The 14,001-nt window shown below is 43.7% G+C and overlaps 1 protein-coding gene across 5 annotated transcripts in view; it reads right to left on the reverse strand.

Annotated features, from left to right (window-relative positions):
- Positions 1-14,001, reverse strand: part of mef2aa (myocyte enhancer factor 2aa) — an 83,660-nt gene that overhangs the window by 16,190 nt on the left and 53,469 nt on the right. For 3 of the 5 annotated variants that reach the window (XM_080762598.1, XM_080762595.1, XM_080762596.1), the window contains exons 5-6: positions 6,146-6,280; positions 4,356-4,551 (exon numbers count right to left, since the gene is read on the reverse strand). In XM_080762598.1, the coding sequence (XP_080618724.1) occupies positions 4,356-4,551; positions 6,146-6,280 (331 nt within the window). Of the gene's footprint in view, positions 1-4,355; positions 4,552-6,145; positions 6,281-6,349; positions 6,482-14,001 lie in introns of all 5 variants that reach the window. The other 2 variants (XM_080762599.1, XM_080762597.1) reach the window with 1 other exon arrangement.

Consider the following 14,001-nt stretch of genomic DNA (forward strand, 5'->3'; position numbering starts at 1 on the left):
CTGTCCGGTCATTGTGTACTGAGGACTTTAGAGAGGGATGTCATGGGCCGAATACCTCCAGGGTTATGCTAGTCTAGGCATCTTGCACACCCCTCTGCAGCCTTATAAGGGCTGCCAGGGCACCAGGGGGGAGACATATGCACCTGTCAATAGAGGGAAGGAAACCGGAGGAGGGGAGTGCTGGACGGAGGTGACAGCCTCAAAGGAAACACTGTGTTTATTTACCTGCCAGAGCCAATCGGATGGCTCATTGCCTTGTCCAGTTAACCCGTTCAAGCACAAGGGCCTCACTGGCGGATATGGCTGCTAAGCAGTTCTCCACATGATGCTCTCTAGACCAGCATAATGCAGTTCTCCACATGATGCTCTCTAGACCAGCATAAGCAGTTCTCCACATGATGCTCTCTAGACCAGCATAATGCAGTTCCCCACATGATGCTCTCTAGACCAGCATAATGCAGTTCCCCACATGATGCTCTCTAGACCAGCATAATGCAGTTCTCCACATGATGCTCTCTAGACCAGCATAATGCAGTTCTCCACATGATGCTCTCTAGACCAGCATAATGCATTTCTCCACATGATGCTCTCTAGACCAGCATAATGCAGTTCTCCACATGATGCTCTCTAGACCAGCATAATGCAGTTCTCCACATGATGCTCTCTAGACCAGCATAATGCAGTTCTCCACATGATGCTCTCTAGACCAGCATAATGCATTTCATAAGCAGTTCTCCACATGATGCTCTCTAGACCAGCATAATGCATTTCATAAGCAGTTCTCCACATGATGCTTTCTAGACCAGCATAATGCATTTCATAAGCAGTTCTCCACATGATGCTTTCTAGACCAGCATAATGCATTTCATAAGCAGTTCTCCACATGATGCTCTCTAGACCAGCATAATGCATTTCCTTAATGTTCTCCACATGATGCTCTCTAGACCAGCATAATGCATTTCATAAGCAGTTCTCCACATGATGCTCTCTAGACCAGCATAATGCATTTCCTTAATGTTCTCCACATGATGCTCTCTAGACCAGCATAATGCAGTTCTCCACATGATGCTCTCTAGACCAGCATAATGCAGTTCTCCACATGATGCTCTCTAGACCAGCATAATGCAGTTCTCCACATGATGCTCTCTAGACCAGCATAATGCAGTTCTCCACATGATGCTCTCTAGACCAGCATAATGTAGTTCTCCACATGATGCTCTCTAGACCAGCATAATGCATTTCCTTTATGGTGAGATTGCATGCCACACTGCAAAATCCTGAATGTTCATTTACGCACATATTATCTGCGCTTATTTACACTCTCACAGAGATTAATTAACACTTCTTTGCAGTGTAGCATGCGGTGAAACTGGAGTGGGACAAAAGGAACTATAGCACCAATCAATGGCGGTTTATAGTGGTCTCGGACCAGTGTCACATACGGTATACGCGAGCGTGTGCTAAGCAGGGGGCCCGCTGGGCAGAGCTACAGAGAGATAATGAATCCCTCCTGGAGGACTGGAGCCTGTGCCGATTGGCACCGTGAGCTCTGTGGTGTCCAACATGCCACCTAATGAGATGCACAGGATGATATGATCAACCGTCCACGTCCTTCTGCCAGCTCAGCGGAGCATGTGATGGAGACGCCAAGACCACACATGAAAATAATTATGTTGCGTAGATATGTCTGCACTCGGCGCATGCAAATGGAGATACGACATTCCCTCATCTCCGTTGTCTTCATGGAGTGCAAAGTGTGGGCATAATGGAAACGGTGAGGCCTTCAATAATAGGGATTCACTGAAACTGTACCCCATGCTGTCCACACAGCATGGTGTTTGCTATCTCTAAAGGGTACCCTGAGATTGTAAAAGACTAATTTGCAACCAGTGGCTTCTCATTTAGATAGCCCTCCATATCTGTAGTCTAGCCTCACTCTAGGCTGTGTACTACTGTAACTCGCGGACAATACATTTTCTTAGCACAAGCTTGGATTCATGTTTTATAAGGTCCCAATCATGGTACTTGTCCCATTTTGAGCAGAAAAACTGCGGATTTATCATGTAGGCTGTTTCTAAAATGGGAGTCCTGTGGAGGCTAGCAACGGAAGCTAACGGAAGCGAAAAAAAAGGTACCAATAATATTTTTTATATCTTTTAATCAAATTCTCAATGTTTCTCGTGGATGGCCCAAATCTCGTGTTTCTTGTGGATGGCCCAGATGGTGATAATAGCTTTCCTTGAGATATCTCGTGGATGGCTTGGATTGGGTTAATATTTCTAAAATATGATGTTTTTAATTAAATAATTACAATCAATGGAATTTTGCACTTTTGCACCTTTGCGCTCCAAGCCCTCATACTGTACAGGAACCCATATTTGGGTTGTTGTACATTACTAGTCCTTACCCGTTCTGAATATATGAACAGCAAATGATGTTCATTGTGGGTAATGCAATGTAATAGATCACATTACTGATAGGGGGGAATTGTTTACAGATGGTCTTGGGAAGTTGGGTTGGGCACAAAAGTAGGCTAATTAAAAGTTCCTTGTGCAAGTAAATGCTGTAGTACAATCATCAATCAAGTACACCACTGATGTGTGGTGTAAATCTGGTGGTGATATTTTGCCTATAAATGGAAGTTATTGAATATTGTCACGTTCGGTGTTGCACTTTGTAGACGGTCCCTAACTGCTCACCGTCTGCTGCCCATGGAGATATAAGCTATTAAACGGTGAACGCGGAGGTTGGCTTTTTGGGCTTCAAAGCAAATTGTAGTTTGTTCTTTATATAATCAGGTTAAGAATGAGATGTTTTGTGTGATTTAGGAATGTGTCGTTCCTGAGCTATTGAGCCAGTGTTGGTCATTGCATCTGTCTGTACACTGTATGTATTTTCATTGTGTTGAAGGCAATTCCCCGTCCGGGCGGACTTAAACCCTGTTGTTGTTGTTGCGTGCTAACTGCTAACGGTAGGTGGTTAAGAAAACGTCTCCATTTGGCCACCCCGAGTCCCTGACAGGTAAGCATTCCGCTGTGATCGTCCTGTTCAGTGTGTCACGCAGCCACGCTGGGTGCGCACAGGGCTGTAACCCGTCGTTGTCAGTGTCCAGGCTTTCAGCATGCATGTGTAGCCCATGTGTATGGCACGGCGAAGGAGGTGGTTGAGGAGGGGGCGGACAGTGTGGTCTCGAAACAGCACTGCGCGTGTGTTCGCGTAAACATGCCCCCATCCAACTGTCAGAGCTGGTTTTCAGGTGCCTGTGGCACGCAACCCCTGCATTGGCCGCGATGCTTCCTTAAAGAAGAAGTTATGTCGACTGACGCAAGAGTAGCTGTAGTATGGGTCCGAGTTGTTTTGCCTGCCTGGGGGCTTCCGGTGCTTTTATAGACTAGCCCTTACCCTTTGTGAGACAGGCGCAGTACTGCGCCCTGGGTCGTTGAAGAATGCAATGTCAGTGCCACGCCACCTGAGTTCGGGTCCACATTTTGGGGAATGTCATGATCCAACATGCACATTCTTAATACGATGGGATAATGACATTATACTGAGCTAACTGAGATTCACTTCACTATAGTCGCACTGACTATAGTCGATAATGTCTGGCGACTTTTAACTTCAGTGTAGTTGCTAGAACAGCGAAGAAAACCGTCTCTAACAAACCAACGCATACTGCTTTGGAAACCAAACCTTTCACTGCTATGAAGGACCTCCCTAAAGTCTTTGCAGTGGCTTTGCAATGTATGTCCACATTTAACACATTTATTTTTATTTATTTAGATGTAACAAGATGTAACTTTAAGATCTCTAATCACCTGGCTACACAAGAACACTCTATCCGCCGGTCATCAAATCATTGGCTTAGGAATGCGACAAAAACTAAATAATCTATGAATTCAAGGCTTCATGGGGTGTGTAATTGATAGAAAATAACTAAATAAGCCATTTTTTGAGGGAACTACTCCTTTAATTCAGCCCCCCCCCCAATGAATGAATGAATGAATGAATGCATGGGTACAAATACTGTTGTAGCCTGACAAAAAGGTGAGATTATATGAGTCATTTCAGAAGGTGTGAAGAATTAAATACATCACACAAATAAAAACTCAGGCAGCCAAACATCCAACAACTCTTTGTAAACCTCTTGTCCGTTTTGAACGACGTATGACATGTAACTAAAATCGCCCAATATTGGAAGGGTTATAGTTGATGCGATTAATTGGTTCCAAATAAAATGTCGGGAGACATTACAATGAGAAAAGACTGTAAATGGTCTAAAGCAAGCAGATCATGCAGTGTTTCCTCCACATTGCGAAAAGGGTGAAATCGGGTGTGTTGTCTACGGACGGGCGTACCTGCACTGGTTGGCCTCTGGGGACCCCCACTGGAGCCCACGTTCCTGTGCAGAGAGGCCTGAGGCGGGGACAGCATTCCACTGTCACTCAGGGAGGCCTGCGTGCCCAGACTCCCTCCCGGCTGGTACATGGAGTTGGGGTTGGAGACGGGCACTGCCACGTGCATGGAGAAATTCTGCTGGGGCAACGCTGTGGGCTGCAAGTGACGAGACAAATGTGCACAGAACACACACGCACGCACGCACGCACGCACGCACGCACGCACGCACGCACACACACACACACACACACACACACACACACACACACACACACACACACACACACACACACACACACACACACACACACACACACACACACACACACACACACACACACACACACACACACACACACACACACACAGAGAAATATAATTGTATTAATATGTAGTGCCATTACTGTAAGTCAAAGATTGAGGAGGAAACTTTGTATCACAAATGTTCATATACTGTACAGAGTTATTTTTGGGCTATGGGATAAACTAAAATAGCACAGTAACTGTTTTCAACATGTTCATCAAGTATTCAATCAATCAATCAATCAATCAATCACAATAATCATCCGTCCCATTAGCACCAGTAAGGAAACAAGTTAACAACATATTAAAAAATCTTTGTTGTACAGTAAATAATTAAATAAATATATAAATGAAACATGCATTCAGGTGATCACTTTTGTGTTGCAACAGTCAGCACTACAGACCTCTACATTTGTACACCTTACATTTTAATCAAGACAGTGTATTACATAGGCATTTCTTTGCCGAGTAAAGGGGACGGGAAGAGGAGGCCACAGTGAAAATAGTCTGAGGTGACGGATTTTTTTTCCCATTTTTACATGTGCATTTAATCCGTGCCTACAAAGTGCTGACTGTGCAAAGCTTAAGCGAGAATGCCAGGTGACAGTGAGAACATTTCATTATAGCATTACCCGGTGAGGCAAGTTAGTGATATCATTAGTTGGTTAATGGCAAACAGTGGAGCTCTTCATGTCAGGTGTACAGAGAAAACGAGGGCTCAATAAGCACTGCGCGCTTCGCATAATCCAAAGATTGTCACCCGGGATAAGATCACAGCAGTCTTGTGGTATTTTGGAGTGGTTGAAAAACAGTGTTGTACTTGATGAAGGGGTTGGAAGGATGCAGAATGATACAGTCGCCTGGCCTCATTGTGAACACAGTGCTGTTAGAGAAGGCTCACAGTGAGCCAAGGAGATACAGTACTCTAAGGGCTATAAGACTGGAGGGGGGAGGGAGAGTTGAAACACCCGACATAAAAGAAGCATTCTCCTACATCACATGATCGAGGAACAGTGAAGATAAAGGAGATTCAGTTTTATAAAATGGGCTTTGTAGTGAAGATTAGGCTTTGGGAGGTTACAAAAAAAAACACATTTTAGAGCTGTCCGAAGATGATGTGATCTTTTTCCCAAGATGGTGTGTCCCCTGTCATGGTTACAATGTGATCTTATCAGGGTGCGGTTGCCATCGCACAGCAAATAAATACGAGAAACAAATAACTCAGTGCAAATGTTATGCTTGAGTAGTTCTGAAAGTATAGCAGTCGACAGAAATTCTAGGGTGGGTAAAATAAAAATAAAAGGAAAAAAAAGAGGTGACAAAGATTCAGTACAATGAAAAATTAGTAAAAAACTCTTTTGTGCCACAAAGCCAAGCAAAAAAAGGGGGTAAAAGAAAAAAAATCTAAACAAAAACAAAACAAAAACATGGCATTTACAGTACTTACGATTTTATGATTTCTCATCATATTATCAAACTCCTCATTAATTTTTTTATACTTTTCTTCTGTGTGAGGAGTGAGGACATATGAGGCATCGGGATCCGGGCTATCACAGCCTCTGTGTTCTTTCTTGCTTAGCGCCTGTAGTGGACATCAACATAAAGACAGGGAATCAACACAAAATGGCAGGAGGATTGAAGAAGTACTTACACCACAGCGCTTGTACAATAAACCACTTTCTTCGTTTAGTTTGCCGAAATGGTCATCGACGAGGGGGCTGTGCCCGAAACAGTCATCGGGATCGGGACTAGCACAGTCAATATGGCCTTTGTTTCTTAGTTTCTGAAATAAAATTGGACAGTTGACACTCAATCACGTATGCAAGAAAAGTGGCTTTTACGATTCATTTATACTCCATCGCACAACACTGACACCGCGCCCGAAAACCGCCGATCTACAAGCTGTTCTCGCTGCCCGTCAGTGTGGTACGATGCAGTGTAAATCAGACTTTATAGTCTTAGCTTAGACACCAAATTACTAACAGTGAAAAACAGAATATTGGTACATTCAAAATCAATACAAGGAGAGGATCTCGAGTTGCGTAAAAAAAAAAAAAGTCTGTCTCCCAATAAAATGGATGGCAACGGCACATTGGGGGAAAATTGAAATGTCACTCTGTATCCTTTCACCCTTCAGAAGTGTTCAGCACGAGGGAAACTAAATATTCTTCCTCCTTGTCCCTCTCTCCCCTACTTCCTCCCTCCTTGCCTCTTCGGGCCACTTCCCCTTGTGTGTGTGTGTGTATGTGTGTGTGTGTGTGTGTGTGTGTGTGTGTGTGTGTGTGTGTGTGTGTGTGTGTGTGTGTGTGTGTGTGTGTGTGTGCGCGCGCGTGCGTGTGTGCGTGTGTGTGTGTGTTTGCATATTTCATTATAGTTCACTTATCGTAACCCACCCAGCTGGAAGACACCACAGCATAAGAGGATCCCACAGCAAAGCGCTTTAGACTGTCCCAGTCCTTAATTCAGCACGGCTGCCAACTCACAGGATCTCAAAAAAAGATAACTCGTATATGAGAAATGCAAAATGGATTACCATATGTGGTCAGAGATGCTTATGTGGGCATGAAACGGAGCGATTATTGTAAGAGCAAAGAGCAAACAGAGTGGTATGTTGTGCATAAAAAAAATAGGTCAACTTTTTACACCAGAGTTAAATTACTCTTCATTTTACGGTGCCGGCGTTTTCTTACTCCAGAGGGAAGAGTAGGAGTAAACGCTATACACGACTAAAACAAACAGACAAACAATGCTTCTACGTCTCTGCTAACTCTGCCTGCATGGCGGAGGCCTATTTCGTTGTTCCTCATTAAGGGCTCTGAATAGCGGGCGCTAACAAGACTCGCTGACAGCACGTGACAACTGACAGCGCGTGATATGGAGGTGAGCGCCTCGCACATCGAAAACATGATTTATGTGTGGCTCTCTGCAGGTTCCCCCTCCTATCGGGCTGCCGCAGGTCCACAGCAGAGCCCCTCCCTCCCCGTCCGGAGGCTGGCCTGGCCTCCGAGGCCCTGTTCCTACAGGAAGGTCGCTGACTCCCGCGGATGCCGGGGTCACAGACCGAGCCAGAGGAGAGGAACCTATACTGCACACTAATGAGACCTTCCTCTCTGTGTCTTGGCTTCGTCACCCGGCGCGGTGGATGTTCTGTATGTGCGTAAAAGTGTGAGTGTGTGTGTGAGTGTGTGTGTGTGTGTGTGTGTGTGTGTGTGTGTGTGTGTGTGTGGGTGTGTGGGTGTGATGTGTGATGTGTGAAAGGGGAGGGGGGCATTGCTGCAGCTGCCACTGCATCCTCTCTGACAGTGATCTTGTCAGTCTGGTTAGCGCTGTGTCGACAATGCGGCTAACCCAGCCCTGCTCACCACAACCCCTGAGTGTAACTCGTATTTCCCCAAACTCGTATCATGGCTTTATGTTATGGGACTATTACTTAGCGCCATTAAAGTTGAGGCGTGTTTGTCAAATGTCCCTTTACTGCTCAGACTGCACAGCATTTCCGAATCCAATTCTTATATTGTCGTGGCGGCCCAAAGAATGATGTTGACATGTTCAGGGATTAAAGCAGAAACTAATCTCGCGACTGAAAAATGCTTGTTAGGCTGTCCAAATCTGTGATTTGTGAAACAGCGTGAAAGGAGTCCTCCGCACAGAGCGCATGGTTTTCAAAACAATTAGCATAAATCAGGGATTTCTTGTAGTGGTTGATGTAGAACAGCAATAACATACTGTAGGTGTATAATGATAAATGACATAATTAATTACACATATTATGTGGAATTATGATGTTTACCATTATATATATACACACCTATATGTTCTTTCTGTTCTACATCAACCACTTGAAGAAATTCCTCATTGAGGCTTTAATCTTTCATTTTATGAAATATAAGGAGACCCTTAGGGTTTTATGGAAGACGCTTCTGTTCTGAACATGGAGTTTGACCCATTCTAATGACTGAATTGTGGTGACTGAGAAGTTTAATCCATGCATCATGGTGTGTATATTTATAAAATACATATAAACAATGTGATGCTCAAAGGGGAAAGGCACCGCATCCCTTCAGACAACTGTCTGTGGCAACGAGGGGACAGAGAGTGGAGTCTTGTGGATAATGAATGGTAGGGTTCTATACCACACTATGCATTTAACTGCTTGGTGCGGCGCAGAGCTGTGGCATTCTTCTCATTCTAAGAAAACGCCTTCCTGGTTCATTTCCTGTTTACTGAACTGGCCCCCTCTAGTTAAGAGTCCATGAGAGCCCTGTGTTTACAGGGGGGGGGGGGGGACTATGTACTTTCTCCAACCAAGAGAGCCAAAGATCTGATTGGGACCTGCAAATTAAAAAATCTCAACCTGCTCATTATGGGAATAGCTTGGTGGGGCCGGGCCAGGCATGGCTGTGTGAGATGGGCAGGGCCCGCCACCACTTTCACAACAAGCCTGGCCTGTCTTCAGCCCACCGCACCCACTGACCCGGGCCGCTGTAGGGAGGGGCAGTGTGGGCAGGCTGGATGGAACCAGCCAGCCAGCCACCACACAAGGGAAGGCAGCATTCAGATCAGATCAACACCATGGTGGATAAACCACCCCAACATAGATGAACAGAGGAACAAAACTCAGCTCTGTGACATTCACCATTTCGCCATGTAAGCTCTATACTTGTTAGGTCTGCTATTTTCGCTTTTTGTAGATTTCTTGGAAAATTCCTTTAGTTTTTGTTCTTTGGTTCTTGATATTTTTTGCCCAAAATAGCGATGCCAGTTTGAAACTAAAATTTGTAATGACATGATTTGTAATATTGGAGTACTGGACATTCCATACGGGAGTAATGAACGCGTCCTCCTGAGACATATAATACAAATATCAATAGAATCATATATAAAATCTCATACATTGAATTTTCAATACGTGATCATGTTAATAGAAGAGTTACAGTAATCATGAGCGGCTCTGGGTCCGAGGTGTTCTTATTAGGTATGGGAGAGATTAAAGGTCTGGTACAGCATGCCAGTAATTCTTCCTTAAATGACTTGGCATGTTTCTGGATGTCCCACAGACACTGCCCGCAGCTCCCAGTAAATGGATCACTAAATCAGCACATGGCCAAACAGGTGTCTCTCTCCCAAACACCTGTCAAGGCCCTGGCTCCCCGCGCTGGCCAATCAGAGGCATCCGCGCAAAGACATGGCCGTACATGGGACCACATGGAGCCCTGAAGGGCGCCCTTTACCCTTTCATATCAATGCCGCTGACTGCTCCAACCACTGCAGTGTTCTGACCTAGAAAACAGAAAAACCTACCGGAGAATTGACACCCGCATAAAAAAGATACGTAGGTTCTTTTAAAGCATTATGAATAGCTCGGGGGTGGCGGCAAAAAAAATGAGTTCCAGAAATGCCTTTCAAAAAAGCCGGCCCAAGCTGTGTGTGGCTCACACATGGGGAAGAAAAAGTTGGACGGATGTGAATACAGTGGAGGTTTTGGATTTTCCAGTAGCATTAATGATAGGAGATAGGGGATCTGTTTGTAACGGAGGAGCTGTAGAGAGCAGTGACGAGGGAACTTGTGTAATCTATTCACAAGGCCCTGAGAGACTCACAAACATGAGTGGGAACAAGGCCAGCTGCTATTTTCTCACAGCGGTCCAAAGCCGTATTGATAGAAATTTGGCTCTACGCATAAAACTGAGACAGGAGGGGAGAGTGCACAAATAATGGAACCAAAAGGACCGATATTTGGTTCCATTTGTACACGTACAGAGTTACATTATCACTGAGGGTTTTTACAGCGACAGCTTCATTGTGTAAAAGTGTGGTGTGTGTGTGCTTCCCTGCACTTAAGAGAAGATCACTTATTAGTCATCTACTGTATATATGGACCCTGTTTTCAGTGTGACAGTTAATTACTCGTGTCAGTTGTATTTGTATCAACAGTTAGGCCAATCAGAGACAATCATATGTGCTGCGTTCTGCGTTTGCCCCTAACCACACCACAGCGTTCAGTTTCATGAATCCATCCATTACCTCACACAATTCTGAACCCATTGCAATAGTTCTCTGTAATCAGCAACGTGTGGGGGTAATTTCAATTCACATATGAATTGATTACCACTCAATCAAATGCCATTGCTTTGCCTTAGAATATAAATGTCAGACTTTTCCACACGCAGAGAGAGAGAGAGAGAGAAAGAGAGAGAGAGAGAGAGAGAGAGAGAGAGAGAGAGAGAGAGAGAGAGAGAGAGAGAGAGAGAAGCATTTTCCATATGTAGCCGGCTATCGTTTTATTTATTCATGTTTTCAAACATCTTCTTCTCTTGCCATATACAGTAAGAATCCATCCTCCTGGCATTCCTTATCATGAACTCTGTGCTTTGCACAGAGCGATCACATTATTAGTAGATTTTAAACTTCAAACGTACTTCACTTCATACAGGACATTGGTTTTGTTGCTAGGAAAGCATTTTGTGCTATTTTGAACTGGCACTAGCACTGCGGCGACTGCGCCCTGCGCAGGGTGCAACCTGTTCTTAAAGTTGGTGGAACTCAATACTCTGATTGGTTTCATTAATGTAACGCCAAAGACACACCCAGGACTAATTCAGGGTCATTTAGCGCGTTGATGCAATGGCCATTTTAGCGTCATGCAAATAGCAACATTGCACTGGACACACCCACACGGCACAAGTTAAGATCTTGCACCTGGCGTTAATTAGCGTCGTGAAAATAGAGCCCACTGTTCCATGAAGTTATGCATGTCCATTCCAAGACATACAAAATAATTTTATCCCACACATTTCCCTATATGTATTTTCTATTTTTTGCAAGTTTCAAAACGTTTTCTTTGTTTCCACCTTGCCAGCATCTACACAGTAACTAACTAGCAGTGCTTTGTACATTGAGCACCCTGAGAAATCACAACATTAGATATCTGTGCCAGATAAGTGAAACAGTAGAATTCATACTCATTAAAGTAGTGGAACTCCATATTTCATGCTGTCAGGTCACCATTGTACCTTAGCTTGGGAAGTTTGCATTAGGCTTACAGTATATATCTTTTCATTGTAAAAAAGAAAAAAAATGGGGGAAAAAAAAAGTTGATGTTTTTTTTCCTGAGAGCCAGAAATAACACAGCTGGAAGCATTGCATAAGCAACCTAGAATCACCTGTTCCTTGTGAAGTACTTTCAGTAAAATGGACCCAAGCAATTTGAGCTTTGTCTCTCTCTCTCTCTCTCTCTCTCTCTCTCTCTCTGTGCGTGTGTGTGTGTGTGTGTGTGTGTGTGTGTGCACGCGCGCACCTTGAAACTCCCTTTCACTCCACTCTGATGCCCGCACCTCTTCCGTGTCAAGAGAGCTTTCTACATTTAAGTTACTAGAATTTCGTGCGCGCTACGCGCGCACTCATCCCAGAGCGACTTTGCCACGCACTATGGGAAGAAATAAATGGCGGGAGTTGACTCCACATGTAGTAACGAATGGGTTATTGGAAATGTACCATTGTTTTGTCCTGAATATTTCCACAGCCTAAGTACTAAAGGATTGTGACTGTGGGACAGACATACAGTCTGACATACAATAGGCTACACGTGTGCACAGTGAATAAACAATGACCTATATGCCCAGAGTTCTTAAATTAACATAGTTGGATTTTAACAGAAAGACAATGCCATAAATCAGTCAAAGTAAGTGACAGACTCAACAGTAGCACACAGCATGCAAGGCAGCGATGCATGCATGCAAACATGTTTGTCCAGCTGAGATTTAGTGTCTCCATCTCTCTGTGGAAGAGGTTGCACATGACCTGTACGGCCACACTGAGGCGCTCCAACACAAACACAGACACAAAACAACACCACGCTGTTTGTCCAGTTGACCCAAATCAACACCAATACCTAGCCTGTTTGTCCAAAACACAGTATCTGCTGGCCACGTGTCTACTTCGCCACAACCTAATGTTAGTAACAAATGTAGGGGAGAGCCGCCAAGGTTGTAACGCTTCACGGTTGTAACATGGACGTTATATCTTGATTGGTCAACGCCACCATGACGCCATCGCGTCAGTATGTGTACAGCAACGTACTCTACGTGGCCAGGAGTTTGAAGTTTGAAGTGTTTACCTTCAAAATGCGTCTAATTTTACACCTGGAGTATATGTGTGGTACAATTTTTGTCTTTGGTGTTGGTGAATAAAAATCCACATGGATGTGTTCATGCTTATGTTCTTCATTAGTTTGCATCGTGTTTAGACGGAATTCACGTTCATTCTGGTCTGTAAGCAACTGCAAAGAAAACTTGCAAAAGCGGGTCATTTGTAACATGTGTTACAAATGGTCCGCTTCCATTCAATGCCATTATATGTAATATTTACATATTTGACATATTGGCCAATATTATATGTTCTGAAATGGTATTGTATCGTGTAGTGTATTCTGAAATTAGTTTAGGGTTGTATAACGTTGTACAACTCAATCAATCAAACGTTTGTTTAATCAATGTATTGCCCCATTGAAAAAAAAGAAATGGCCAAACTGGTACTGGTACACCCGATACTATTTAATATTTCCCTTATGTTTGATACATTTTCTTATCACATCCATGGTATGAAAACAATGCTAAGGAGTTGCTTCAATGAAATGTAATTGCTTTAAGCTGAGAACGATATGTTTAATGGTGTTTTTTAGCGTTGTTACATTTATCATGCATGCCGTTACAATTGATCCGATATGCGCAGCAAATGTAACACTGAAACAGCGTCCACGTTCGGTTGAATAACTCCCGACCTGTTTTATCAAAAAAATAACTTGAAGTGGTTTATGGTAGCTGACATGTGTAGGTCCGTTGCCTGAAAATATTACATGTGTAGCTAAACGGATCTCTGAGTAAAAGAATGAAACGTGCAAAATGTTACATCCTTGGCGGCTCTCCCCTATTAGTTTACTCACAGCACAGCACCGTCACTCCTGTCAGTTATTTCGTCCTAATAACTTGAAGTGGTTTATGGTAGCTGACATGTGTAGGTCCGTTGCCTGGAAATATGACATGTGTAGCTAAAGGGATCTCTGAGTAAAAAAATGGAACGTGCAAAATATGTTCTAAAATTGTATTGTATTGTGTAGTGTATTCTGAAATTAGTTTAGGGTTGTATAACGTTGTACAACTCAATCAATCAAACGTTTGTTTAATCAATGTATTGCCCCATTGAAAAAAAAGAAATGGCCAAACTGGTACACCCGATGCTATTTAATATTTCCCTTATGTTTGATACATTATCTTATCACATCCATGGTATGAAAACAATGCTAAG

This window comes from Protomyctophum bolini (genome assembly GCF_963924005.1).
Source record: "Protomyctophum bolini genome assembly, chromosome: 4".
NCBI classification, from domain to species: Eukaryota; Metazoa; Chordata; class Actinopteri; order Myctophiformes; family Myctophidae; genus Protomyctophum; species Protomyctophum bolini.